The sequence below is a fragment of the Aspergillus brunneoviolaceus genome (genome assembly GCF_003184695.1).
Source record: "Aspergillus brunneoviolaceus CBS 621.78 unplaced genomic scaffold BO95scaffold_23, whole genome shotgun sequence".
In the NCBI taxonomy this organism is placed as follows: Eukaryota; Fungi; Ascomycota; class Eurotiomycetes; order Eurotiales; family Aspergillaceae; genus Aspergillus; species Aspergillus brunneoviolaceus.
Window position 1 is genome coordinate 393,517 of NW_020290753.1, and position 23,861 is coordinate 417,377.

The window sequence follows — 23,861 nt, forward strand, 5'->3', positions numbered from 1 at the left end:
TCAGGCGTGCAACGAATGATGCACTGTAGTCAGCATAGAAGCGCCACGCTATCAACCATGTACAAATACACACCTCTACACACACAGGAGGATATTTACCTCGTGCTTTTTGAGATCGTCATATAGTGTTACTCGGCCACCTTCTTGATTACATGTTCTTCCGTTTGATTATTCGGCCTGCCTTAGCGAAGGTATAGCCTAAAAAGGTAGTGCCAAGCATGACTGATCTTGAAATAGAACCGTTTCTCTAAATGTTCCCTCTTTCATGTGCATAGTACAGATCCTCTTCAGCGACAAGTACTCCTTGCAAAACTCATAAATCCTATGCGAGACGCACGTACATACACAAGGTTTCTCTTGAGATCAGGGAGAAAGCAACTAGTGACCCACCAATCTCTGAATCCTCGCCAGCGTCCTGAAAACTGATCTAATGAGCCCAGTAGCAAATCTCCTGACAATCAAGAAACACAACAACCACAGCCCATCACCTTGTTCAAGGCTTAGTATTAGAACGAAATAGTCTATCAAATCCCAGGCAATCCTCTACCTCCCCTGCTGTCCCGTCATCATCCACACCAAGTCATCCGGCCGCGCATCCAACCGTAGCACAGAGTACTTCTTCTCCAACCACTCCTGCGCCGTCAGCACCGTCGCATCAGGGTCACGAGCAGGGATGCATCCCGTCTGCGGCGCAGTCATCACCGTCTGGTTCTCCGGACGCACCATGTACGCGAACGAATAGCGGGTCGGCATAGCCCGACCGGGAAGAGGGCCAACGCGGTGGACACAGGACTGCAGGTAGCCGTTGGTGAGCAGGGAGAGGCCGTCACCCAAGTTGACGATGGCGTGGCCCTCGCGCGGCAGCACCCATCTCCAGATCTCTTCACCGGGATTCTGGATCTGTAACCCGGGCTGGCGGGTGAATAGGAAGGTTAGCGTGCCCATGTCGGTGTGGGCGGCGTGTGGAACCCCGCGCTGCTCGGCGGGCTGAGGGTGGTACTTGAGGAGACGGATGATGTCCGGCGATGGGGCGGACGGGCGATGGAGGAGCTTCAGGTTCCCGGTTTCGGGGAGCTCCAGGGAATGTGAGAGCTTGTCGAAAATAGTCTGGGAGGTTGTGTTGACGAAGGTGGTGAACTGTTGCAGGGTGTTCATGTAGTGGTCAATCAGTGGGGGGCGGGGAAAGTCCCGCTGGTTGTCCAGGCTCAGGATTCCGTTCTTGGGGATCTTTGCGGTTTATTAGATATGATCAGATGAATTTTGGTCGTTTTCGTGGGTGACAGGCACATGTCGAATCATACCACGTAGGTCTCGAATCCATCGCGTTTACCCTCTAGTCCTCCGAAGTTGCGACCCAAGGGCTTGTATCTGATCAATTCGTGTTAGTCAGGTTTGCAGTAGAACATTGTATACAAAGAAAGACAACATACCCATTGCATTTCATTTTACCCAGCCTATCCACATCATACCGACATTTCTCTTCGAGCGGCAGACTAAAGAGTCCGTTTGAAAGCTCGTAGATAGAATCCAGGACCGGAACGATTTCCTTCTGCGCAGATGCAAGATTCAAATAGAAGACACCATCCTTGCGACTGGCGTCGAGTAGGCGCTGAGCTTCATCCTCGTCACCGGCTTGCAGCCTCCCCAGATCAATAGTGTGCAGCTGCGCTATAGGCAGTTCAGGAGGAAATTCGACAGTGTCGGTCGTCGCGTTGTTGGAGATCGTCATGGTGTACTCAATTTGTGTGGCGGCTGAGCGTTTGATGCGCACCTGACAGGAGGGCTAAGCGGTAGGAAGAGAAGTGTAATCGCCAATCTGTTATCAAAAAAGTGATGTTTAAATTGAGTCAACCGGAATTAACATCTACCGTTCGAGATCAGATATTCCGTTTGCGGGAAGCGTCAGCTAGAGGAGAAGATTTCGTCACCTGTTCGGGGAGAGCAAATTTAAACTCTTATCCCTATCATCACGTGCGATTCCCCTGACGTGATTCGAGATGCCGCGCCGCGCTCTACTTGGGTCGAAACCAAACCCAAATCATTTACTCACCGCTTGTTCCCGAGTCTGACAGGTCTCAAAGTTTCCACATGCACACTACATATACATAGGTAGCCAAGTGACTTTGCCAATACACGCGAGCAGATGGTCGCCATCTGCTCAGGTTGCTGATTTAAGTTCCGTCTCCTAGATGGACGATAACTTTATTCTCGGCTATAATTCGAAAACTTGACCATAGATAGGACTAGGATATGACCTCACATTCACATCAACTTTAAGTATGAGAGGGAAAATAGTATGCACCCACTGCAGTGGCTAAAACCAATCTCCTTTTTGCTTGTCGATCGCTGTTGACTTTTTTGTCTTGGTTTGTTGTTCCGGTGCCTGGCGGCGCTAGACCCAAAGAAGAGAGCCCATCGAGCCCTAATTCGGCTCAGGGTCCTGAACCCGTTCGTGACCCGCCCGAGCTTTAAAGTATTAAGGTAGTTTGTTCCGAGAACGGCCCGGTATTGAAAGATTGAGTGCGCTTGTCGACAATAAAATTACCGCATCTCGGAAACTATTTCCAATCGGTTCCTAGCTTGAACCAGTGGGTCTTTGGATCTGACAATGCTACCCTGCCACAAGATCACCGCAATGACATCGAGACCTGGTCGAAGATTTCTCTAAGCTTCTACGTATTATAAGTGAAGAAGAAAAAAAACAAATATATACATCATTCAACAGAAAGTTTCCACCGAAGAGTCTAGCTGGCCTCGCAAGCATGACACAAATTGCCTGTGGCTCGGAAAGCTCGAAGCAGGGAAGGTGAATATAACTAAGTAGTAGGTATTCACTCTAAATTGAATATACTATTAGCTAGAATGGAATCCAGATCGCCACCCACTAATCTCAAGCGATATGAAGAACTTCGTTACATCATCTTTCCTTTCCTAAGATTTCACGATCTCAGATCTTAGATTTCGAAAACGATGCAGGAGGCGGGAAAGGTGCACTACTGATCTTGAGGCCATTATCGGATCACAGCAAATGGAAACACTCGGCCTCCCTCGCATTGTAAAATCCCTGACATTTGCGTTTTCTAGTCCCGGAAGTGCTGCTCTGCATAATGGAGGACTCAGCCGTCTTGGTCGAGTCGGCACTTTGGCAGCACTACATCTGTCGTTTGAAGTTTTCTCGCTCAACTTTGGGAGAGTCTAATTAGATTCCTACTCTGATCTTGAGTCCTCGTCGTGGGCTCACGCGACTCATGGTTCTGGAAAAGTCTACTAAGCATAATGCGAGATGCTGTAATTCAGCAGTCGTTCGCTATGCGAGGCAGCATTGTATGATGGTATACTGACGAGACACCATGAGTCAACGCTCACAATGAGAACCATGCAGGGAGACAAAAGCATGGCCCACCCCCCAAAGACAACCACCAAGCCCCCTCCTCTTCATCAAATCCGAAAAGATTTACTCCAACCACACTGAACTTGACCTCTTATCTTTATCTTCACACTAAACAACACCACCATGACCATGACTCAAATCACTACGAGCCCAAGACAGACGGGCACAGGAAACTCTACTCCGGCAGTGGATCGTATCTGCCCAACCTGCCAGCAGCTCTTCGAGAGCGTGCAGCTTCTCCGGCAGCACCAAATCTCCAAGTGGCACAGACTCGCCTGTCCGAGCTGTGTGAAGACTTTCGTTACTGCGGACGCAGTATCTCAGCACCAACGAGCCGCGCATGGCTCGACATCAACAGAAAGGGGGTCGTGTTCATCCCCTTCGCAACCTCATAGAGGCACGGTAGCAAAGCCTCTCACTTCGGCTTCCAGTGCGCAGCCTCCTGAGCCGAGCCGTGCGGATGCAAAGAACCAGCAGCATCCTCGACTCGCCTACCTCACGGACATGGATGAGGTAGCGCTTCTCTCCATGGAGAAGCCAGTGCAGTCTCCCAGCTTGGCTGTCGAGCCAGTCACTCTACTTAAGAGTGACAGTATCACGAGGACGACCACCACCACCATCACATCACCAGTCCTCGCAAAGGAGGACTTCCTCTTGGCGCGCCTCCTTCCGCGCTGCCACCCAGCCACCTGCCTCAACACACAGGGGTACAACCTCTCGGCAGTCGAGCCATCGTGGGCGAAGCCCTGGAACGGAGCGGTCCCCAAGTCGCTCTTTCAGCACACGCCCACCCATACCACCTCCACGCGACCACGAGCAAGAAAGGCCGTGGTCATCGACTGCGAGATGGTAATGGCAGAGGACCCCTATGGACGGGGCCGGAGCTACAACGGGCTGGCTTACCTCGCGGCGGTGGACTTCCTGACACCGGAGGTGCTCATCAACCGCTACGTGCGGCCGGCGGGGCGGGTGACACGCTGGATGACCCAAATCACGGGCATCTCGCCAGGGACAATGAACGCGGCTATCCGGCACAGGCAGGCGTTCGAGTCGTGGCAGGCGGCCCGCCAGGGGCTGTGGGAGTATGTCGACCGCGACACGGTGCTCGTCGGACATGCGCTGCACAATGATCTCAACGCCTTGGGGATCATTCACCCGCAGGTGGTCGACACGGCGATCGTGACGGCAGAGGCGGTGTTCTCAACACGGTGGGGCGAGACGAGGCGGTTCCCCCGGCTGTGGGGGCTAAAGACCCTGGCGATGGCCATGCTGGGACGGCAGATCCAGGTCAGTAGTCAGGGGCATAGTGCCGTCGAAGATGCGTTGGCAACGAGAGATGTTCTGGTCTGGGGGTTGGAGAACCTCGTTCTTGTGGGGGAGTGGGCGCGTCGGGAGAGGAGACTCCGCGACGATGTATCGGGTGTGGGGCTGTCAGACAGTGACAGCGAGTCGGACGGTGCATCTTGGTCCGACTTTGATGGGGTCTCCGCCTCTTCTCGTTCGGATTCCATCTTCATTTCCGACCCCGGTCGGATGAAGCCCTCGGCATTCTGGTGAGCAGGGTACTCGAATCACTTGCTGCTGCCCGCTGTTGGGCGTTTTGAACACATGTAACATGTGTTCCTTGCTTGGAGTCAATGTATCAGAGTCTGCTTTGGTCAATGAAAAGATGTGTTCGAGTTGCTTTGTGTCTGGTTGTATCGTAGCTTGTAGGATTCTTGTTGAAGGCCTCGAGCCTCTGATTGCTGGATAGTTCTCACTACTTCTGCCGCGCGCCGTGTGAACCGTACTAGTTCCTTCTAGATAGCCTGAATCCACCATCTTTAAGACTCTTTGTCGGATTCTAAGCCCTCTCGTAGAATATAGCTTTGTCAACACTTTCGACATTAATTCTTATTGATCCACTCAATGTTCATCGAACTTTTGATCAGAAAATCCTCAAGGCTTCGAAAGATCTTGGATCTCGCCATCGTTCCATTGCTCTATTCGGCTCTTGGCATTTTGTTTCAGGGCAAAACCACAGAGTCCGCATTCCTTAGCAGGCAGCCCCAGGCTATCAAATTCTTAGCAATTGCCACCTTGAAGCAGCAAATGTTGCTTCGTTTCTTTCACTCAATTCCCTCGCTTTGCCCTCAATTGGACGCCTTAGACCATTGTCTTCATAGTTTTGACCGTTCATTAATCAAGCTCATTCATTCAGACCGAGACTTTTATCACAGAAGCATTTACACAGCTTGTCGAGGTAGGCGTGGTGCAGGAAGAACAGGAAGTCGTTGCAGCTGTCGATCGGGTCGAGCATCAGCCCGCCGTAGCCGCCGCCGTGCGGGCTGCCGTTGTAGCATTGCCTGCATTGGCAATCAGTAAACTCATCAGGGGTGGGCAGTAAGCCCATATATTCCGCTCCCCGCTGGTTCTGCACTAATATAGCATAACCCGGTATCAGTGGGCCAAACACGGCGTTGACGTTTATACATAGGTTTATGACGTTCTCTTCCACTCCAAGTCAGGTCGGTACGGTGCACAGGAGCAGCACGACGTCGCCTTCCTCTTCCATAACGTGACCCTGTCCGAGTCGCTCAGGCCCAACGACCAGGCCGACCAGAAGAAGACCTTCGAGCCGCTGAGCTACCTGATGACGAGCATGTGGATTAGCTTAATCAACACTCTAGATCCCAACAATATCCCTAGTAAGTCGCTGCTATGTTCACGCGCATTACTTTTTTTACGACGGGCCACAGGCACTGACAAAATTGATCTTTAGCTAAACGAGCCAAGACCTGGCCCAAATACAGCCTGACCGAGCCTGAGGCGTTGGTCTTCGATGTGAATGCCACCGAGCTCTGTCGGGTGGAGCCGGATACATATCGGCCGGCCGCAATTTCGCACTGGATTGAGCTGTTTCAGACAAGCGAGTATCCGAAATAAAATGGTAGAGCTGCTTTCTTCTGGGAGGGTTTAGGAATAGGAGCTGGGTTCTGATCCGGGATAGAGGCTTTCTAGGTTGAAGCTTTGTCGAAGTGTACTATTCATGGTTACTATTCATGGTATCCCTGACCATGGTAGGGATACATAATATATTTGACCCCTTACCATAACATGAATACCGAGTCTACCTGTCTATCAATAATACAACTCACCGAAATCTGCAAGTGATATTCAAAAATCTAGATTATGGAAGAGATCTCCCAAAATATCAGCGAAAACCAAGAAAGATGGAAGAAGAAGATTTGATCAATTCAAAACCCTATGAACCATTTGGTGCAACCTTGAATGACATCTGAGATTCAATGCGAGTTGTAACTTGCATGGCCAGGGGGTGAGGCCACGGGAGAAGAGACATAAGTAGAAACTGGCAAGCTTCTTCTTCCCTTCTTTGAAGTCGGAATGATGAGGACGCGAGTTTGGTCGGGTCAACATGGTTTGTTTGTGGAAAGGGACGGGGCAGTTAAATGCTGTGCCTATCGCGGTAGTGCTAAAGTCCCAAAATCCATGCTCGACCCTATCGCACGAGGCAAATGCTCCATGGTGACTTCCTTTGATGTCACGTTTGGCTACTGATAAACTTCATACACATAGCAGTAAATCTCCATTGTCCCGATTCTCCATTGTTTGGACGGACTATGCGCACCTGTCCATTCTTCTCCATATAATGACCACGCTACTTGTTGGTTCATTGTACACCATCATCGAGCCGTTGCCGCATGCACCGCCAACATGAGGTATATATGCCGCCTTATATGTCTGAACAAATGCTTTGCATCTCCTATCAAAAATTTCCAACCCACCAAGACACAAATGTCGGCAGAATTTTCCCCCCGTACTCTAACGATGGCCATACCCCAAAACAAGGGACTCATGGCACAAGTCATGCGATGCAGCCAACTTCACAAGGCGCTCCCACGGTCCCGGTCATCCCCCGAAGACCCGCTGCGATGGTTAGAGGTCGAGCACCAATTCCTGACCGACTACCAATCATCGTGCGCCAGCAAGCTACGAACCCTGCCCATGACGCGGCTGAGCGTCGCCTACGCTCTCGGCAATGTGGAGGTCGCCCTCTCGCAGGCCAGTCCCCTGCAATCCGGCGTCTGGTGCGACGCGCCGGCGCTTGCCTTTGCAGAAGCCCAAGCAGAAGCCAAATACTGGATTCAGCTGGTGTTACTGACCGTCCGCTGCGGACAACGGGTCCGCACCTACGAGAGCGCGCCGTTTATTCTCACGTGTCCGGACTACAACGTCCCTGACGAGCTTGGCAGCGACCGCAGCGCCGATTTCCGGCACCAGGCGCTGCGCAGCCTCCGCACCTGGTATCCGAACGCGCACCGCGTGCTGCACGAGCGGCTGGCGGACGCGAAACTCATCCGCTGGCGGATCCTGCAATGGCACCGGCGCGATGCGCCGCTGGGTGGTGGCCCGCCGCAGACGGCCGCCGGAGCGGACAACGACAGCTCGCCGGGCGGTAACTTCCCGCCCCCGCCGGCGCTGAGCCCTGGGGCGGAGCACGTGCAGTGCCCCTATTGCGGCGACTCCATCCCTGCGGCGATCTGTGCGCCCGAGCCCTGGCGGGATCATGTGCTCTACGACTTCCACCCGTACATCTGCTTGCATGAGCAGTGCGGCGTGGATGCGGCGTTTCCGACGATCGAGGAGTGGGAGGCGCATATGGTCAAACATGACTGGAGGGATTTGGCGGATGAGAAGTGCCCGCTCTGCTTCAAGTGGTTGGGGCCCAGTGCCATTGCCCATTTGACGGGGCACCTCCACCAGGAGATTATGGGCATTCGGGCCTTGCCTCCTTACCCTTGATACCTTCATTTGTTTGGGTGAGACGGAGCTTGACAATGATGGTGCCCTCGACGTGAGGTCGCTTCTTCATGAAGAAGTATAGGGCTTCTAGGTCGCTTTAGCTTGACTAATTTGAGCATATTTCTCTTACAATGTCATCCAACTCAAAATATATGACCTTTTTCCGGACTTCCAGATTTTACTAGAATTGGATGCAGAGATAACTTTATTTTGATTGCGTTCTTTGCAGATTTTGTTGGTTTTTGCTAGTTTTAACCAGATTCTTTCATGATTGCGACGCATGCTAAGTGCTGAGCCCTGCGAGGGACTGGCTACCAAGCAACAAGTGATTGGCTGCGCTGAATACCTACCCTCAGGTCTCTGTGCTCAAGGCTTCTTGAATTTGCAATTATCTATGATCCTTGCGGTATGTATCTAACTATACTTTCTGCTGTTATGTAATGCTTCTTTGAGTGCGAGGTCTTTTTACTTACTTAAACCACCTTGTTTGTGTGAGCTACCCCACTTGTATAAGCCACCTACCAACTTGCTAATTCCAGAAACAAAACCTAACAAAGCTGCCAGGTGTGGCAGGCTAATTGACAATCCGGGTAGCTCACATCGTGCTTTCTTCATTCTGCTGCATGCTTACACAGTTTCTCTTCACGCCTTCTCTATGAGATTGCATAGTTGAGGCAGGAGCATTCCTCTCGCAGTCTATATGAACCCATCATTCCCTTGTGGCAAGCTCAGAACAACGATTCTATGAATCCCTTCACTTCACAAGACTCATCCCTATGCCTCATCCTTCTAGTGATACAGTTTACTTTACCTTTATTGTAGCGGAATCTGAATTCTATTATTACCAAGATTGTCGTTCCACTCAAGACACCACCCATAGCAGTATTATATTTGCCACTGATTCCGCTCCCTGGCATCCTGATCAACCCCGTCTGCCACGACCATCTACATCACCGACATTCGGTACACAGACCCCGACCACCCCATACCGGCTACACGCTACCCTTTCCCTCTCGTTCAAACCGTTTGCCTCTTGAGTTCCAGAACCCTTCCCACAATCACTTGCATCCATGAATTCAAAATTCGCCAAGTGAGTTCCTGAGCCCTGTTGTGAGGATCCTCGTGGCTAAATACCGACTACAATTCTGCAACAGATCCATCTCATCTCGCTTGTTTACTTTCATTGTCGGTTCGGAAGAGAAGAGGATCACCGTTCACTGCGACGTCCTAGCCAGCCTCTCGTCCGAGCTTGACAGCCTCCTAAACGCGCGGTTGCTTGAAAAAGGGGTCAGCGAACTCGACTAGTCGTATGTCGAGGCGGACACATTCATCCGGCTGTGCGAGTACGCGTACGTCGGCGACTACACGCCCCCTCCGGATATCATCAGGAACTCTAAGCCATTGGGTGGTCAATCTCAGCTGAGGGCTGATACAAAACCGTTCCTTCCGCGCCCGTCAAAAGATGGGAGAGGGATCTATAGTGAATCATGGAGACCTCGACTACCCTCCGTCTATTTAGATAGATCAGCCGCACAGTCAGAAAAGCCCGGTGCGGCAGCCCTGGATCTACCTCGGATTTTCAACCCGCCTAGTACTCGCGATGCCTTCAACCATCTCCACACTTGTCTCACGGCCAGGCGGGGCCAAGTCTCCGAAGAGAGAAAAAAGGCCTACGCGCCTCGCAAGATACCCCTCCACCTCCGGAAGCAACTTACGCCCAACCTTCTCGGCCATGCCAAGCTATGCGTCCTGGCGGAGCAACACGGCATCATTCCCCTTCGGGATCTCGTTTTAGAAAAGCTGGCGACGACACTCCGAGAGTTTGAGTTGTTCGAGGACCACGTGGACTATCTGATTGAGCTGGTGCGCTTCTCGTACCTCCATACACGCCCTGGGGACGATGAGATATTTTGTTTGCGGGATTTGCTGGCGACCTATGTTTTCTCGAGGCTGAAGCAGCTCTATGAAAGCGTGAAGTTCCTGGACTTCGCGCGCGAAGGAGGCGACTTTGTAGTCGAGGTCAGGCAGAAAAATTACAATTGGCGGATGAGGTGGGGGCAGTTGGACAGGTGTCCTAAGCGCCCCGATCCCTTTGCCTTTGGCTGAGTGTCTTGCTCTCCTTGTGACACTTTATTTTGTTAGTTTAGTTTCGGAGTACAGAGATACTTGAGGAGAATAGCAGATAGCTTTCAAAGCGGCACATCTTAAGAACTCAGCTCAACAATCCAACCACCAAGAATTTAAGAAATTCTTCCATATAGCCCATCCCTGAGACATCCAATCGCTTATACATCTTCTGTCACAGTGCAACCAGGAGTTTCTGTCTTACTTCAGATGAATCCCTCGTATACAATCTTAGCCTTGTACCTCGTCGACCCTTTTAATTACCTTGCCCTTTAGTAAATTGAATCAGGGTTAACAAATATGCACAGTGGTGCTAACACATTGTATGTACTAACCCCTAGATGAGTGAGTTACCGGTAGATCAATAAGTATTAATAAGTAACGAATAGACCAAGGAATACATCCAGGAACCTAGAAGCCAACAGCCTCTGGCACCAGGGAATAAGATAGCAACCTGGCTTTAGCCGAAATTCAAACCGCGCATGACCCTACCTTCCCAGGTATGTAGGAGCTAATCAGTGTGAGGCTCTTTGGCGGAGGTATTTCTTTTATTTTATTGTTGCACCTAAAGCTTGTGAGCCTATGTGGACTTGCAGTATTTAAAATCCATTACGCGGACTTTTGACTAAAAAGAGAGACCTCAGCGCTGACTCTTGGTGCTGTAGCAGTTCATGGACTTTCCCAATCTCGGCAACGTGGCCCTAATCCAGGACAACAACGGAGTCTGCACTAACGATCGGTTCCAACCGGTGAGCCACCACGAGAACGGTATATCCTCTGAGCTCCTCACATAGCACCTTTCGTATCAGTGCGTCGGTCTCAAGGTCGATGCTACTAGCAGCCTCATCCAGCAGCACCACTTTGCCCCGCGACCGGCGAAGCAGAAGGGCCCGCGCAAGAGAGAACAGCTGCAACTGGCCCTGAGATAGAGGCCTATCCCACCTGGAGACGTCAAGAAAGGCACTCGCGGCGAAGCCAGAATCCAGAGCTTTGTTGTCCAACTGCGAGCGGAGATGGACCGTATCCCGAACATCCAGAATCTGCTCATCGGTCGCGAGTCCCGCGGCGTCCGGGTTGTCACGTACCGAGTCGCTCGCCAGAATGAACGAGTCCCGTGGGATGGTACTCGATCGAGATCGTACCACGCCCCGTGGGATCGAGGTCAGATCAGGCCATCAATGGCGATACTCCCCTCGGACAGCTCGAGCAGACGTGCAAAACTCAACAGAAGAGAGGGGTTGCCGCTGCCGGTGCGTTCGTGGATGCTAATGGTTTGGCCCGGGTCCACCTTCAACGAGGTATGGTCGAGAGCGTGGGCTGCTCCCGAAGGTGCTCCGGTCGGCTGGACATATAGTAGTCGGCAACCACATTCCTCGCCTCAACCGCACCGGTGACGGGCCATGATTTGGGCGGTACGATTGGCGAGGTCGGCTCTTGGCTCGGGGATCACCGTCTTCACAGAGTCCATGATGCGTGGAATGACGCCCCGCGAGGCCTCGCAGTTGGCCCATGATTGGACCGTGATCAACAGGGCCCTAGTGACTGTCAGAATCACGTCCACACTTAGTCTCACATCGCCGGCTGTGAAATTATTCCTCAGGGTGACAATAAGGATCATGTTGAGCAGGGTCACCCCAGCGACTACCAAGTCAAGCACGAGGGTCAGCTGCTCTTCGAGTGAAAAGAATGTATATGAGGGTAACTGGGCTGCATCCACTGCTTTGCTGTTCTCGGCACCATACGCATCTTCCCATCCAAACGCGTGAATGATGGCAATTCCCTGGTCGGTCTCCAAGAAGTTGCTGCTGGGAAGTGCATTTACCTCCGTACTGAGCCATCGGAGCTGCCCGCTGGTGGAGTAGGTATATCTTCTGAAACCCCAAATGATACGGGATCTCTCGATTTTGACCAAGTTGGAGTTATCTCGCTATGCAAAACAATGCCTTTCACACTGGATAAGCAGGAGGTGGCCAATTCGAACCGAACCCGCGCATTGTCATATGAACTTCGAGGGCCAGCTGGGACAGGTGAATCTATCGGCCGAGTCACCGGCATTATTCAGCCACCGGCAGATATATGTAATCCACATCGACGCCATGGGCTAAATAGAGTGAATAAGAATTGCGGCATGGCTCAATGAAACCAGAAAGAGGGATTGCTCCCTTGGTAACACACAGGTTCGCCAAAAGCGCATACAGCTGTCTGCCTGCGTCACTATTCAAGACTACTCGGTACTAGGGTCACACCCTCCCTACTCAGCTCTAAACGTACATTGACCCCGCCTTTCAACCGTCAGCCGCAAGTCGCGCAGCCCGCACCGGCCTTTCCCCTACAAGATGTGCTCACCTGCCCAGCTCCCACTTCACTTCAGAACTTTCTTTCCAGGACAACAGGTAGGGGACAAAGAAAAACCCAAACAAGACTCATTTTGATGTCACGATGGCCAACCAAACCCCATACTTCTTCTTCGCGCCCACGTGGGACTACCCGCCGCCGCCCGCCGGGCCCATCCAGCTGGGCAACGTGCTCACCTCGCTGCACAAACCCGACCAGCCCCTCTTCACCGCATCCCTGCCCGCCGAATCCGAGGTCTTTGCCTCCGACAAGACCGGTGTGACCTTCTCGCGCGAGCGCCTGCGGGCTGGGAAATTCGGGATCCTCACGCAATTTCTCTCGTTCTTGGGGGTGGGGGTTGATGTTAGAGGTGGTTGGGAGAGAAGGTGAGTTCTTTTTCTTTTTTTAGGACGGTGTTGCTGAATGAGTAATGCTTTGATCTATACGGATGATAGTTTACAAGGGCACATACCCTAAATACATGACGTAGAAAGAAAAGCACAGAAAGTTCTGACCCCGCGTGTGCAGCGACGAGGAGACCTTCCGTTTCGAGACCATCACCACCTCGCAATTCGTGCCCCGTCCTAGCTACGTCCAAGAGAAATGCATCGATGCCTCCCCTGTGGTGCAGCGGTGGCTCGAGCGATCCCGCTACAGGAAGCCGCTGTATCTCATCGTGGGGTTGAAGGTGGTCCACGGGGCGAAGGCGGGCCGGTCGCGGACCGGGCGGGAGATCAGCGGCAATCTGGCGGCCACCGTGGACGGCACGGTGTGGAGTGGCGGCGTGGTTCCGGTGGCTGGGGGCCCGGAGTTTGAACTCACCCGGTCCAAGAAGGTGGGTATGGACTGGGAGAACGGGGGGGATTTCGTTCTAGCATTTCGTGTCAAAAGGATCAAGGTGGCAAGGAAGACGAACGAGGTGCGCGAGGTGGAGGATTATGGCAAAGGCGCCATGCTGGGGAATGAGCCCGCAGTACTGGGAGGACCGCGGGGTATTCTTGTTCTTGAGGAGGACGAGCTGGAAGTGGGCGATGATGGGAAAGAGTGGACAGGCGTGCAAATGACGGAGGGAGACGAGCTCATTACAGTTGGCGTACCTCGGCCGGATGGCGCAGCAAGTCTCCAATGATTTACCGGCGGAGTATATCGCGCAGTGTATGGTTGATGAACTCTGGGTCCTTCCCAAATAGATTATCGGAATAAAGGCTCAAGGCCATAAAATGGTAGTCGTCGCGAGCTCGCGAGTCCAGGCTCTTCTCCGCGATCTTCCGCAGCACGGCTTGCATTTTCGACCGTCGTTGCAACAGGTACGCATGCTCGGGGATATGTAGCCGGGTGTACTGCAGCAGGAAGCCCGCAATGGAAACCGCGATGGGGGTGGCGAATGATGTCCCCGATTTATGCTTGAGGCCGGACGGCGATTCGCAGAGACGCACTGGCCAAGCGGACTCCACGGCCTCGCCGACCGTGGCCAGGTTCAGTGTGTCCGCGAGAGCAGTAGGGCTAAAGGGTGAGCGGTTTCCATTTGCATCTGTCGAATTGATACAGATCACATTCTCATCGCGAGCTGGGTAAGCCCTGTCCAGGTTCGCACCGCTGTTCGAAGCGGCAGCAAAGAGAAGAACATGGCTGGAGTATGCGTTGTGAATGGCACGTTCCAGCTCATCGTAGCCTTCGACATCCCTTGTGTGAAACCCAAACGACATGGAGATGATGTCAACCTCCCATTCGTTGACTGCATAGTTTAGAGCCTGTCAAAGTCAGTTGATGTGCCATCACAACACCGTGTCCGATCTTACCTTGGCGATGATGCTGGGACTGGATGGTTTGCCGTCGGAAATCTTAGCGATGTAGATCTCTGCATCGGGACAATATTCCATGAGCAAGCTCGTGATAAAGGTTCCGTGACCGTTGTAGTCGTCGACCAGCCGGGGAAATTTCTCGTTCGTCCAATTGAATTGACCCTTGATCTGCTCAATGCATGCATCTACGTCTGGGTGTGTCTGATCCACTCCGGTATCAAAAACAGCGATTTTCACCGGAATCCTGGGTGGCTGAAAGATGTGCTTCTCGTAGACATCTTTATATCTTTGACGCCAGTTGCGGTAATTGATACATCTGTTTCGTTATACTGGTTGTTAGCTGGACCTACAGCTGAAAGAGTCATTTTGTAGACTTACGCTTCTGCTGAATGCTCTTCGGCAGCTGTTTCATCATCAAAGAATTTCATGCTTGAGTAAGGAACCTGAGCCGTTATCCCTGGTTGGGGCACGGTCATTGCAGAAGAAACAGGCTGAAAAATAGGCATCACTGGCAATGAGACCGATCCCTGAAGATGCGCTAGATATCTTTGCTGTTGTTGATATTGATCTTTCAAGTCTTGGATCGATGAGAGCCCCTGTGCTGGTCTCAACGCCATGTTGACGGGAGTTCCAGGAGAACGAGGAGAAGCCTGGTAAGTCTGGATAGCCTGACCCCAACTAGCCAGATCCAGGCTTTGTGCAATGCGATCAAGTTGTTCAAGAGAAATGTAGCTAAAGGCTTGGCTCAGCTCATCCTCTAATGGACTAACAACCTCCTGGTATATTGCAGTTTTCAATGCATTGTCGCTTAAGCGGGCTCCATTGTTGTCCTCCCACACCTTTGGGTCTAAGCATTTCTTCACGGCGTAATGGAACTGGGAATTCTCCGGGATTTCATTTTTGCACTGTTCAAACACTAGCTCTGCATCGATGGACCTCGTCCGATCATTCAAAGGCACACCGTATTTTTCGGCTAGTTCTTCGAAGGGAGTGGCGAGATACAGCTCCATCAACACTATCCCCAACGTCACCAAATGCGGACACTGATGTATCATAATGTCATCAGGGTCTAAGTCGTCGGGATCAAAGTCATCTGAGTCTATAATGGAAATGCTCGGAGAAGCGACCGCGTGATCTTTTGCCAATTGAGTTTGGATAAAGGGTTTGAGAGGAATCGCCGACGAAGTCGTGTGGAAGAACAAGATACTCGAAGGGCCCCATGAGGGCGGAAGCCAGGGAGTCTCATGGAGGTATAGAACAGCGTATCCGAGAATCACGGCCAGAATACGTTTGGTCTTATCGGTCAGCGACCTGTACTGGCCCTGGATAAAGTGCTGCAGTGAGACCGGCGCTTTAGTCTCATCCACTGCAAAGCAGGACTTTTCGGAACGCAGCTTCCACAGTCGTCCATCTTCCCCAACTTTCAGCTTTAGACGATCATAGGGCTTTCTCTTCTTAATCGGTTCACATAGACTCTTGATCTTCATGGCGGGGACCTTTGGCCTCTGCGCGGTTTTGTTGGTCTGCGCAAAGTTTATTCCGGCACTCTTAGCGAAACACACGTCAGCCTCGTGCCATTCCTGTTGCATCGATAGAAACATCTCGAACGCGCAGTCGTGCTCCCGCTCCTTCTCAGTCTCCGGGAGAGTTTGAAATGTTCCCAGACAAAGCCGAACACCGAAGTCATGTACAGGCTGACATGTACAGTCTTTCGACTCCACCAGGGCAAGGAACAATGACTGTGGGGCATTCAGAACCAAGTATGACGGCTGTCTTCTATTCTTCTTCAAGCTGGCCATATCATCTCGAGCCCACAGTGCCGGATCGTCGGGATATTGAACCTTGAGGTCATCTTCCCAGTCTTCGAAAAATTCAATCAGCTTATCCGGTTGCTCTGGGTCTTCTGTAAGGTCGATTGAGAGCATTAAGAGCTGCAGTTCCATGGTACCGCCCTCACGGCGAGCATGGTTCCATGCGTCGAGTAGCGTTGCGAGCCGAGGGTAAGCCGTGGTTGAGAGCACCGATCGAGTTTTCAAGAAATGAGAGGTAGCTTGAATTTTCAAGACATCAGAAGTGACGGTTACCTCGAGTCGAAGCAACATGCTTGTGATCAGATTATTATCATCGGCAATGAAGGCCTCGATGCGGCTGATGTGATCGTGAATCATCAAGCAATGAGCCATGACGCTGCTGTAGAAATGCTTAGACTCTCGGGTAGCGCCGTGGCTCCGGAGATGTTTCGCAATTTCACGAAGCATCTCCGACACCTGGAGCAACAGTTCCACATTTTGAATGACGGTCATGGTCATTCCTTACATCGCTCGGCGTGCTGATGTTCCCCGAGGCTGAGGGCGCGCGGAAGAGTGAAGATGCGGGGTATGCCTTATCGATGCCTCAAAACCACTAAACCGCTTTGGGCCAGGCCTGCCTGCCTGCCCCTCACGTCTCAGCCTTGCATCTTCTTTCTCATCAATCACTCAGTCGGCCTTTCGTCAACTGAATTCTCGAACTTGCTTCCTTCGGGGAAAAGGAATTAACGGCATGCCACCAGAGCCAAAACAGTTCCACACAATTGCGGCGACGGCCGATCGATGCTTGAATCTTTTCCAGCAATGTTTGCAGCAGTCTGCATCGATCTCGTCCCTGGAAATGACCTTGGTGGAAGACCAGCTCGCGCGTTTCTCTCTCTGGGCGGCCAATATCGGTGTTTTTGCCGGAGGACGCGCCTCATTGGATCACCGCCTAAGAGAAGCACAGGAGGTGCATGAAGTGATTATCGGGCTTCTGGAAACGCTAGAAGACCAAGTAGAAGCCTGTAAGTGAGACAAATGTCTCGTTAGGATGGGATGCTAGATATACTGAATTATCTTACAGGGTCGCACATGCTTTGCGAGTCGGATTCCAGATCTCAGATATCGGACATTGCTCTTCCATCTGCAAGCGATACGATCACTCGTTCGAGGCGCGGCGTTGTCGGCCAGATAGCGCTCCTTCATCGACTGTCTAATACGATCCGAAGAGCGAGCAGCGAGGCCCACAATGCAAAAGCGTCCACATCATTCAGGATCCGGGATGAAGAGGGGAACGATGTGGAGCCATGTCTGGAAGCCGTGTTTGCAAATTACGTCCGCGACAGATTCCGTAACGTGGACGAAAAAATCCTGCGTCGACTGGTCTCCGCGATGATCCTTCGCCGAAGACGGGTGCTGTACAAGAGATCTCGTTTCGGCCATCAGGCGTTGAAAGTACCATTCATAAATTCTCCGCCGAAAAAGATACCGCCGCCGACGGATGCGCCTCGACAGACCGCTATCAGTACCCCTGTGATCCCGTCGGCATCGCCTCCAATTGCCAGCGAAATGCCGGCGAACTCACAAGCTGGAGTCAGTGCAACCACGCTAGCCGTCGAAAGATTCAGAAAGGCCTCTACCCCTTCCACAGTCTCGGGTGCGAGAACTGTAGCGCTGGACAGCCACGAAGCGCTGCCATTCCCGGCACCACCTCTTGGTCGTGTGAGACAAAGATACAGGAAAATAAGAAAAGGCCTGGAGGAGAAACATAGACTGAACCTGCAGTCATTGTCCGACAAGTGCGACACTGAATCGCCTTCCACCCTCGAGGCCCTCAAAAGGAAAGTGGAAGCGGATCTCAAGCAAGATCTGGATAGGAACTGGGATTTGTGTGTCGAAGCCATCGGAGAAATGACATGTCCATTTTGCTTCTACGCTGTTCCAGCACGGGAGATGCAGAATGATGCGAAGTGGAAGTAGGTACCACCAGTGGTCTCTCTCACGAAACCTCTTCAGTCCGTTTATACTCAGTCTCCAGAAGGTCCTGACTAGGAGGTCTAGGGCTCACGTTAAGAATGATCTGGATGCATACGTTTGCCTCTTCGACGAATGCGAGACTCCAGATCAACTATATAGTCACACCGAACAATGGTTGAAACATATGCAAGACCATGCCTTGCGCTGGCGCTGCAATTCTAAATCGCACGGGCTGTCGACTTTCCTCTCACGAGATCGCTATATAGACCACATGCGACAGGCTCACCAGGGGGCCTTCAGTGATGCCCAGCTCCGCGTGCTGGCTGACAGGAACGCGCGTGCGGTTGAACCACTGTTCGAATCATGTCCACTCTGTGGCTCCAGCGATACTTCGCAGGCAGGCACGATCATAGAGCATATCGTGGGGCATTTGAGGTACCTTGCTCTACAATCTCTGCCGCCGTATGAGGATGAAGGGTCGGAAAGCTCGGCAGCTGAAAACCCGAGTTCACGAGCATCAAAGCCTCATAAGCGGAGCACCATAGACAATGACCCGGATAGATTCATCACCCTTGCCTTTGAAGATTTCGGTAGCGGCACAGCTGACGAGGTTGCTTACTTGGAGCAGAGCAGCCTAGAGAATTCTTTTGGCAGGGTTGATTCCAGGGCGTCGTCACCCAGCCTCGAGAGCTCCAGCCCAATAGAGAAATCGGCTCATTTCACCCATGCTCCCTCCAATAGTGGTAATATGCCGCTGGGAAGACTTCGACAATTTGAGTGGGGCTTTGCAATCGTCAATGAGGAGTCATCTAGGAATCTTGAAGACCCCGTGCTTCAAGATCTGGCTTACAAGCAGCGCCTGCCATCTCCGGTTATAAGTGAGCCTCAGCACAATACCAACACCGATGATCTGGCAGACGGTTATGTGTATAGTGCCGAGGAAATCCTAGACAATCAGCCCGTCGATTCGATGGATGCAACTTCTCCACAGCCCTTAGGACAAACCGATGCTGGTGATCTTCTGGGCGTCCTCCCGACTGACAACAAGACAGGCCTGGCGCATCAGGAGAGCCACCACAGTCTGAAGCATACTGCATCACACCAAAGTTCGAACTTGTCGCAGGTGGTAGAGGAAGATATGAGTACTATATCGAAGCCCGAACTATCAAGCTCTGTCGCATCGGAGGATGGACCTTTGTCGGCCATTTCACAGCGACCTGCGACTGAAGCTGAGGAGAGCGACGGGTCGAGTCCGCTCCCATCACCAGTACTTGGTGTTCTTTCCAAACGGGGCCATATGGATGCCACTCTCATGCAACAGTCCGGGGAAGTCGATGGTATCTCCGATGTTCCTGCTATGCACCCGCTGCCCGCATCTATGCTTGGATCACCAACCCAGCTTCGTGAATCTATTCTCATTGAAAACACGCCGATAGGACCGATCCTCCCATTCGACACGGACAGCCCGATGGGACATGCTGCTCGGTTTCTGCCAGAGCATCTGGAAACGGGAGCTATTGACAACGTCCTTCTAGACGCTATGATCGCACGCCTCCTTGGTCATGTTGGACCCTCGAAGAAAAACCTTTGCCTCGACGTGGCCGAGATCCAGTTAATCTGCCACGCCTCGCGCGAGCTGTTCCTCTCGCAACCCGTGCTCCTCGAGCTCAATGCCCCCGTCAAGGTGGTCGGGGACATTCACGGCCAGTACAGCGACCTGCTCCGCATTTTCCAGCTCTGCGGCTTCCCTCCCGCGGCCAATTACCTCTTCCTCGGCGACTATGTAGACCGCGGTAAGCAGAGCCTGGAGAGCATCCTCCTTCTCTTGTGCTACAAGCTGCGCTACCCCACGAACTTCTTCCTCCTGCGAGGCAACCACGAATGTGCCGACGTGACCCGGGTGTACGGGTTCTACGACGAGTGCAAGCGGCGGACGACCATCAAAACCTGGAAGACCTTCATCAATGTGTTCAACTGCATGCCCGTCGCCGCGATCGTCGCCGGAAAGATCTTCTGTGTGCACGGTGGCCTGTCGCCATCCCTATCGGATCTGGAGGACATCCGCCGCATCGCCCGCCCGACGGACGTGCCAGACTATGGTCTTCTGAACGACCTCCTGTGGAGCGACCCCATCGACTCGGAGCAAGACTGGGATACCAATGATGAACGAGGTGTGAGCTATTGTTTCGGCAGGCGAGTGATTGTGGATTTCTTGCAGCGCCATGACTTTGACCTAATTTGCCGAGCCCATATGGTCGTGGAAGATGGGTACGAGTTCTACCCGGATCGGCTTCTGGTGACCGTCTTCTCTGCCCCAAACGTAAGTACTACTCCACTTTGATGGATGATAATCGCTACTTGGGTCGAATGACTCTGCATCCTGCAGCACTTTGAGCTCACTGTTTTATAGTACTGTGGAGAATTCGACAACTGGGGTGGCGTCATGAGTGTATCGGATGAGTTACTTTGCAGCTTCGAGTTGCTGAAGCCTTCGACTCAAAAGAGCACGCCTCGGGACGATAAACGTCTCCAATCACTTGGAGTTTAGATAATGGATTACGAGGGGAACAAAAGGTTTCCAAGATTGGTGACTGTTCCCATCGGACTTGAGAACACTGCCCTCATCCTACTTCGATAGTGCGGTGTTGGAGAGTGCTTGAGTTGGATATGTATGGTGAGAAGGAATGTGATAAGATGCTATGCTAACATTCCACCTACTATCAGCTCATAACTGGAATTCATTTTGTTTCAGCTCATATCCAACAATTGGTCGTGTTCCATGCAGAGGCTGATCGCACCGTTGGCTAAAGACTGTGCCTCCAGGTCGAATGTGAGATAATCTCTTGGTCGGCAACGGCCATTGGTGAAAGAACGGACAGTAAAGCAGCAATATCGTACCACCTTCGCGGGTCTTACTTTGAATTAGTGAACTACATCTATATACATAAGTTACAGGAATGGTCACTACGTACGACCACAGGGAGTGGAAGATGGGGCTTCCCGCCCGCTCAGCCCTACTCAAGCCACCTGAGCCAGCAATAAATTTGAAAAGTCAAGTCCCTGATTGACGACATGCCGTAATTCAGACTCGGAGTGAGGCCGCAGTATGTATCCTACTTCTTTTTTCTCTTCCTCTAGAATTATATTATACCAGCCTCGGTGTTAAGCTTTTCACTCTCCGACCTTTCTCCGACCCTCTTCACTGTCCTCCGAGACCTCCTCTTTATATAAGATTCCAACACCGTCACCAGATCTGTTGAGTCTATTTGACATTCAAATCGAAACACGGATTTAAGCGTCTTCGTCATGTCTTTTGAAGAAAAGGACATTCCGGCTGAAGCGACTTCGTCACCGCCTGTGGTGACCATCACCGATCGGCAGCAAGAGCGATTGAACGCCTTGCTCGAAGAACATGGCGTAAGTCAGAAACTTCGATCTATAATCATGCCCTCCCCGGTGCCAATTTTGATCTAACCTCCAACCCATCCCTAGGCTACCTGGGACTCCCCTGACGATCCCCACGATCCCTACAACTGGTCTTCCATACGGAAAGTTTCAGTCGCGCTGATCGTCTCGCTGGGGCAACTCGTCACCCTCATGTCGACTAGTATGATGGCCGCCGCGTTAACTCAAATCGGCGCCGACCTTCACCTGGGCAGTACGGCCACTCAGGTCACCTTCTCTATTTTCATCCTGGGTCTCGCCTTTGCTCCGTTTCTAATCGCTGCTCTCTCCGAAATGTACGGGCGGCGACCGGTATGGATTGCCAGTAATCTGTTCTATACCTTGTGGAATGCACTGTGTCCCGTGAACTTCTCAGTCGGGCTCATGACGGCCGGGCGATTCCTGGCCGGATCAGGCGCCAGTGCAGGCATCACGGTCAGTATTTTGTTATTGTTCCATTCCAGGATGAAGTTGAATGCACTGCCAACTGACGCGGTCTGCTTCATACAGCTCACGGGTCCTATCCTGGCGGACATGTATCGGCCGGAACATCGAGGACGCTCCCTCGCGCTGGCCACCTTTATCCCCTATCTGGGTCCGGCCCTGGGTCCCATCATTGGCGGAGTAATCTCTCAGCATCTGCCGTGGGGCTGGCTATTCTGGATCCTCTCCATGTTCGACGCCGTGATTGTACTGATCGACATCTTCTTTCTGCCGGAATGCTACACCCCAAGTCTACTTCGGAAGAAGGCCGCCCTCCACCGCTACCGTCAGAATGCCACCCCTGCTCCTCTCTCCTCCTTCAGCAAACACTCTCTCACGCCCTTACTCGACAAAGCCTTCTATCAAGACCTCAGCGCCCGGCTAGGCGTCCACCTCATTCGATCACTAGGTCTCCTCATCTACCGCCCAGCGATCCAGGTCATCGCGCTGATCATGGCGCTGAACTTCGCCATCTACTGCCTCCTGCTATCCACCTACGCGACCCTCTGGATCGAGCGGTACGACGAGTCCGCGACAATCAGCAGCCTGAACTACATCGCCATCGCGATCGGCACCATCACCGCCTCGCAGGCGGGCGGCCACCTAATGGACCGAATCTACCGAGCCCTAAGGGCGCGCCACCACGACGGCGCACCCACCCCAGAATTCCGGGTCCCGTTCCTGGTCCTCGGCATCCTCCTGACCCCCGTGGGCATTTTCCTGTACGGCTGGTCGGCGGAGGGACGCCTGCATTGGATCATCGTTGATGTCGGCACCGCCATCTTCGTCACGGGCAGCTTCATTCTGTCCCAGGGCATGCTAGCCTACCTGCTGGACGAGTTCACCACGCACGCCGCCTCGGCCAACGCCGCCGCGCGCATGTTGTCCAACATCCTCGGCTTCGTCTTCCCCATCTTCGCCCCGGATTTGTATGCCGCCCTCGGGTACGGGTGGGGGAACAGCCTGCTGGGATTGATCTTTGTTGCGGTGTGTTGGCCTATTCCTGTGATACTGTGGGTCTTTGGATCGCGCTTGCGAGCTATTGGGCAGACGTGAAAGTCGTAGAGTCAGTGCTTTTGGGTCTTGTCATCTTGTGCAGCTGCATGATGTCCGAAAACATTGGGGAATCGGGGGAGTGAGTGCTCGGTCTAGATCGGATTTAGATTCCTGCCGGTAGCCCCGAGCTCCGAGCTCGGGACTTCGGTCTTTAGAGCTGCATAGTCGAACATGAAATTATTTTTCTTCTTCGCAACCGCCACCGGAAGGGAAAAGCGATATCTCGGGGGTATGCTCTTTTATAGCCAAGCCCTTTCCTCTCCAAGTGCCGCTCAGCTACAGAGCTGCTGCCTCGCTGCTAGGGGCGGAGCTTGAAAGGAGCCCATCCATACCTTGTCTTCCGGTTAGCGGACGCATGCGGAGAGGTGCATACGACCACGGGGTTAAGGACTGTGTACTAGTCTTTACCTGAAAGACGGTATCTAGAGAGCAGCTGAGATCTAGAACCCTCTATGTAATCAAAGACAGGCTTACCAAAAGGTTCGAGGTATTGTGGTCTGATCATATCTCTATAACATTGGCAGTAGTGTCACTCATTAGACATATATCTGGACAGGCACAAGGAATGGAGGCCATGGGAACAGGGGGGAAGGCTACTACTTTTCCTTCGGACAGCAGAATAAGCCAGCACAGCACAAAGCATTAGTACTACTGGGA

At 52.4% G+C, this 23,861-nt stretch overlaps 9 protein-coding genes across 9 annotated transcripts; 6 read left to right on the plus strand and 3 right to left on the minus strand.

Moving 5' to 3' along the window:
* Positions 1–182: 182 nt before the first annotated feature.
* BO95DRAFT_481185 (putative oxidoreductase) lies at positions 183–1,889 on the minus strand (the record flags this gene model as incomplete). Its single annotated transcript, XM_025590193.1, has 5 exons — positions 1,431–1,889; positions 1,302–1,368; positions 577–1,227; positions 342–427; positions 183–198 (listed from the first exon to the last, which is right to left on the minus strand). Exons 1-5 carry the CDS (start codon positions 1,727–1,729, stop codon positions 183–185), a joined length of 1,119 nt encoding a protein of 372 aa, XP_025443660.1. The 5' UTR covers positions 1,730–1,889.
* Positions 1,890–4,210: 2,321 nt separating this feature from the next.
* Positions 4,211–4,777, plus strand: BO95DRAFT_341314 (exonuclease; the record flags this gene model as incomplete). The annotated part of the gene is made up of 1 exon (XM_025581965.1): positions 4,211–4,777. A coding segment is annotated over one exon (567 nt), but the record flags the coding sequence as incomplete, so codon positions are not given.
* A 2,442-nt stretch (positions 4,778–7,219) lies between these two features.
* Positions 7,220–8,194, plus strand: BO95DRAFT_462472 (uncharacterized protein; the record flags this gene model as incomplete). The annotated part of the gene is made up of 1 exon (XM_025588919.1): positions 7,220–8,194. The coding sequence occupies one exon, from the start codon at positions 7,220–7,222 to the stop codon at positions 8,192–8,194; it is 975 nt and encodes a 324-aa protein (XP_025443662.1).
* A 1,070-nt stretch (positions 8,195–9,264) lies between these two features.
* Positions 9,265–10,300, plus strand: BO95DRAFT_481186 (uncharacterized protein; the record flags this gene model as incomplete). The annotated part of the gene is made up of 3 exons (XM_025590194.1): positions 9,265–9,284; positions 9,349–9,481; positions 9,512–10,300. 3 exons carry the CDS (start codon positions 9,265–9,267, stop codon positions 10,298–10,300), a joined length of 942 nt encoding a protein of 313 aa, XP_025443663.1.
* A 719-nt stretch (positions 10,301–11,019) lies between these two features.
* Positions 11,020–11,247, minus strand: BO95DRAFT_359730 (putative ABC multidrug transporter; the record flags this gene model as incomplete). Its single annotated transcript, XM_025582456.1, has 1 exon — positions 11,020–11,247. A coding segment is annotated over one exon (228 nt), but the record flags the coding sequence as incomplete, so codon positions are not given.
* Positions 11,248–12,757: 1,510 nt separating this feature from the next.
* Positions 12,758–13,670, plus strand: BO95DRAFT_323826 (uncharacterized protein; the record flags this gene model as incomplete). The annotated part of the gene is made up of 2 exons (XM_025581831.1): positions 12,758–13,038; positions 13,181–13,670. Coding segments are annotated over 2 exons (771 nt in total), but the record flags the coding sequence as incomplete, so codon positions are not given.
* Positions 13,671–13,782: 112 nt separating this feature from the next.
* Positions 13,783–16,757, minus strand: BO95DRAFT_359824 (S8/S53 family peptidase; the record flags this gene model as incomplete). The annotated part of the gene is made up of 3 exons (XM_025582460.1): positions 13,783–14,403; positions 14,452–14,770; positions 14,833–16,757. The coding sequence occupies 3 exons, from the start codon at positions 16,755–16,757 to the stop codon at positions 13,783–13,785; spliced, it is 2,865 nt and encodes a 954-aa protein (XP_025443666.1).
* A 182-nt stretch (positions 16,758–16,939) lies between these two features.
* On the plus strand, positions 16,940–20,624 carry BO95DRAFT_91415 (uncharacterized protein). The gene is made up of 3 exons (XM_025592328.1): positions 16,940–17,269; positions 17,329–18,220; positions 18,306–20,624. The coding sequence occupies exons 1-3, from the start codon at positions 16,996–16,998 to the stop codon at positions 20,560–20,562; spliced, it is 3,423 nt and encodes a 1,140-aa protein (XP_025443667.1). The 5' UTR covers positions 16,940–16,995; the 3' UTR covers positions 20,563–20,624.
* An 863-nt stretch (positions 20,625–21,487) lies between these two features.
* On the plus strand, positions 21,488–23,204 carry BO95DRAFT_472615 (MFS general substrate transporter; the record flags this gene model as incomplete). The annotated part of the gene is made up of 3 exons (XM_025589666.1): positions 21,488–21,638; positions 21,714–22,100; positions 22,176–23,204. Exons 1-3 carry the CDS (start codon positions 21,528–21,530, stop codon positions 23,202–23,204), a joined length of 1,527 nt encoding a protein of 508 aa, XP_025443668.1. The 5' UTR covers positions 21,488–21,527.
* Between the last annotated feature and the right edge of the window lie 657 nt (positions 23,205–23,861).

Coding starts and splice junctions, on each gene's coding strand:
- BO95DRAFT_91415 (XM_025592328.1), top strand. CDS start 16,996: ATGCCACCAGAGCCAAAACAGTTCCACACAATTGCGGCGACGGCCGAT. Junction 17,270..17,328: donor AGAAGACCAAGTAGAAGCCT/GTAAGTGAGACA, acceptor ATTATCTTACAG/GGTCGCACATGCTTTGCGAG. Junction 18,221..18,305: donor CAGAATGATGCGAAGTGGAA/GTAGGTACCACC, acceptor TAGGAGGTCTAG/GGCTCACGTTAAGAATGATC.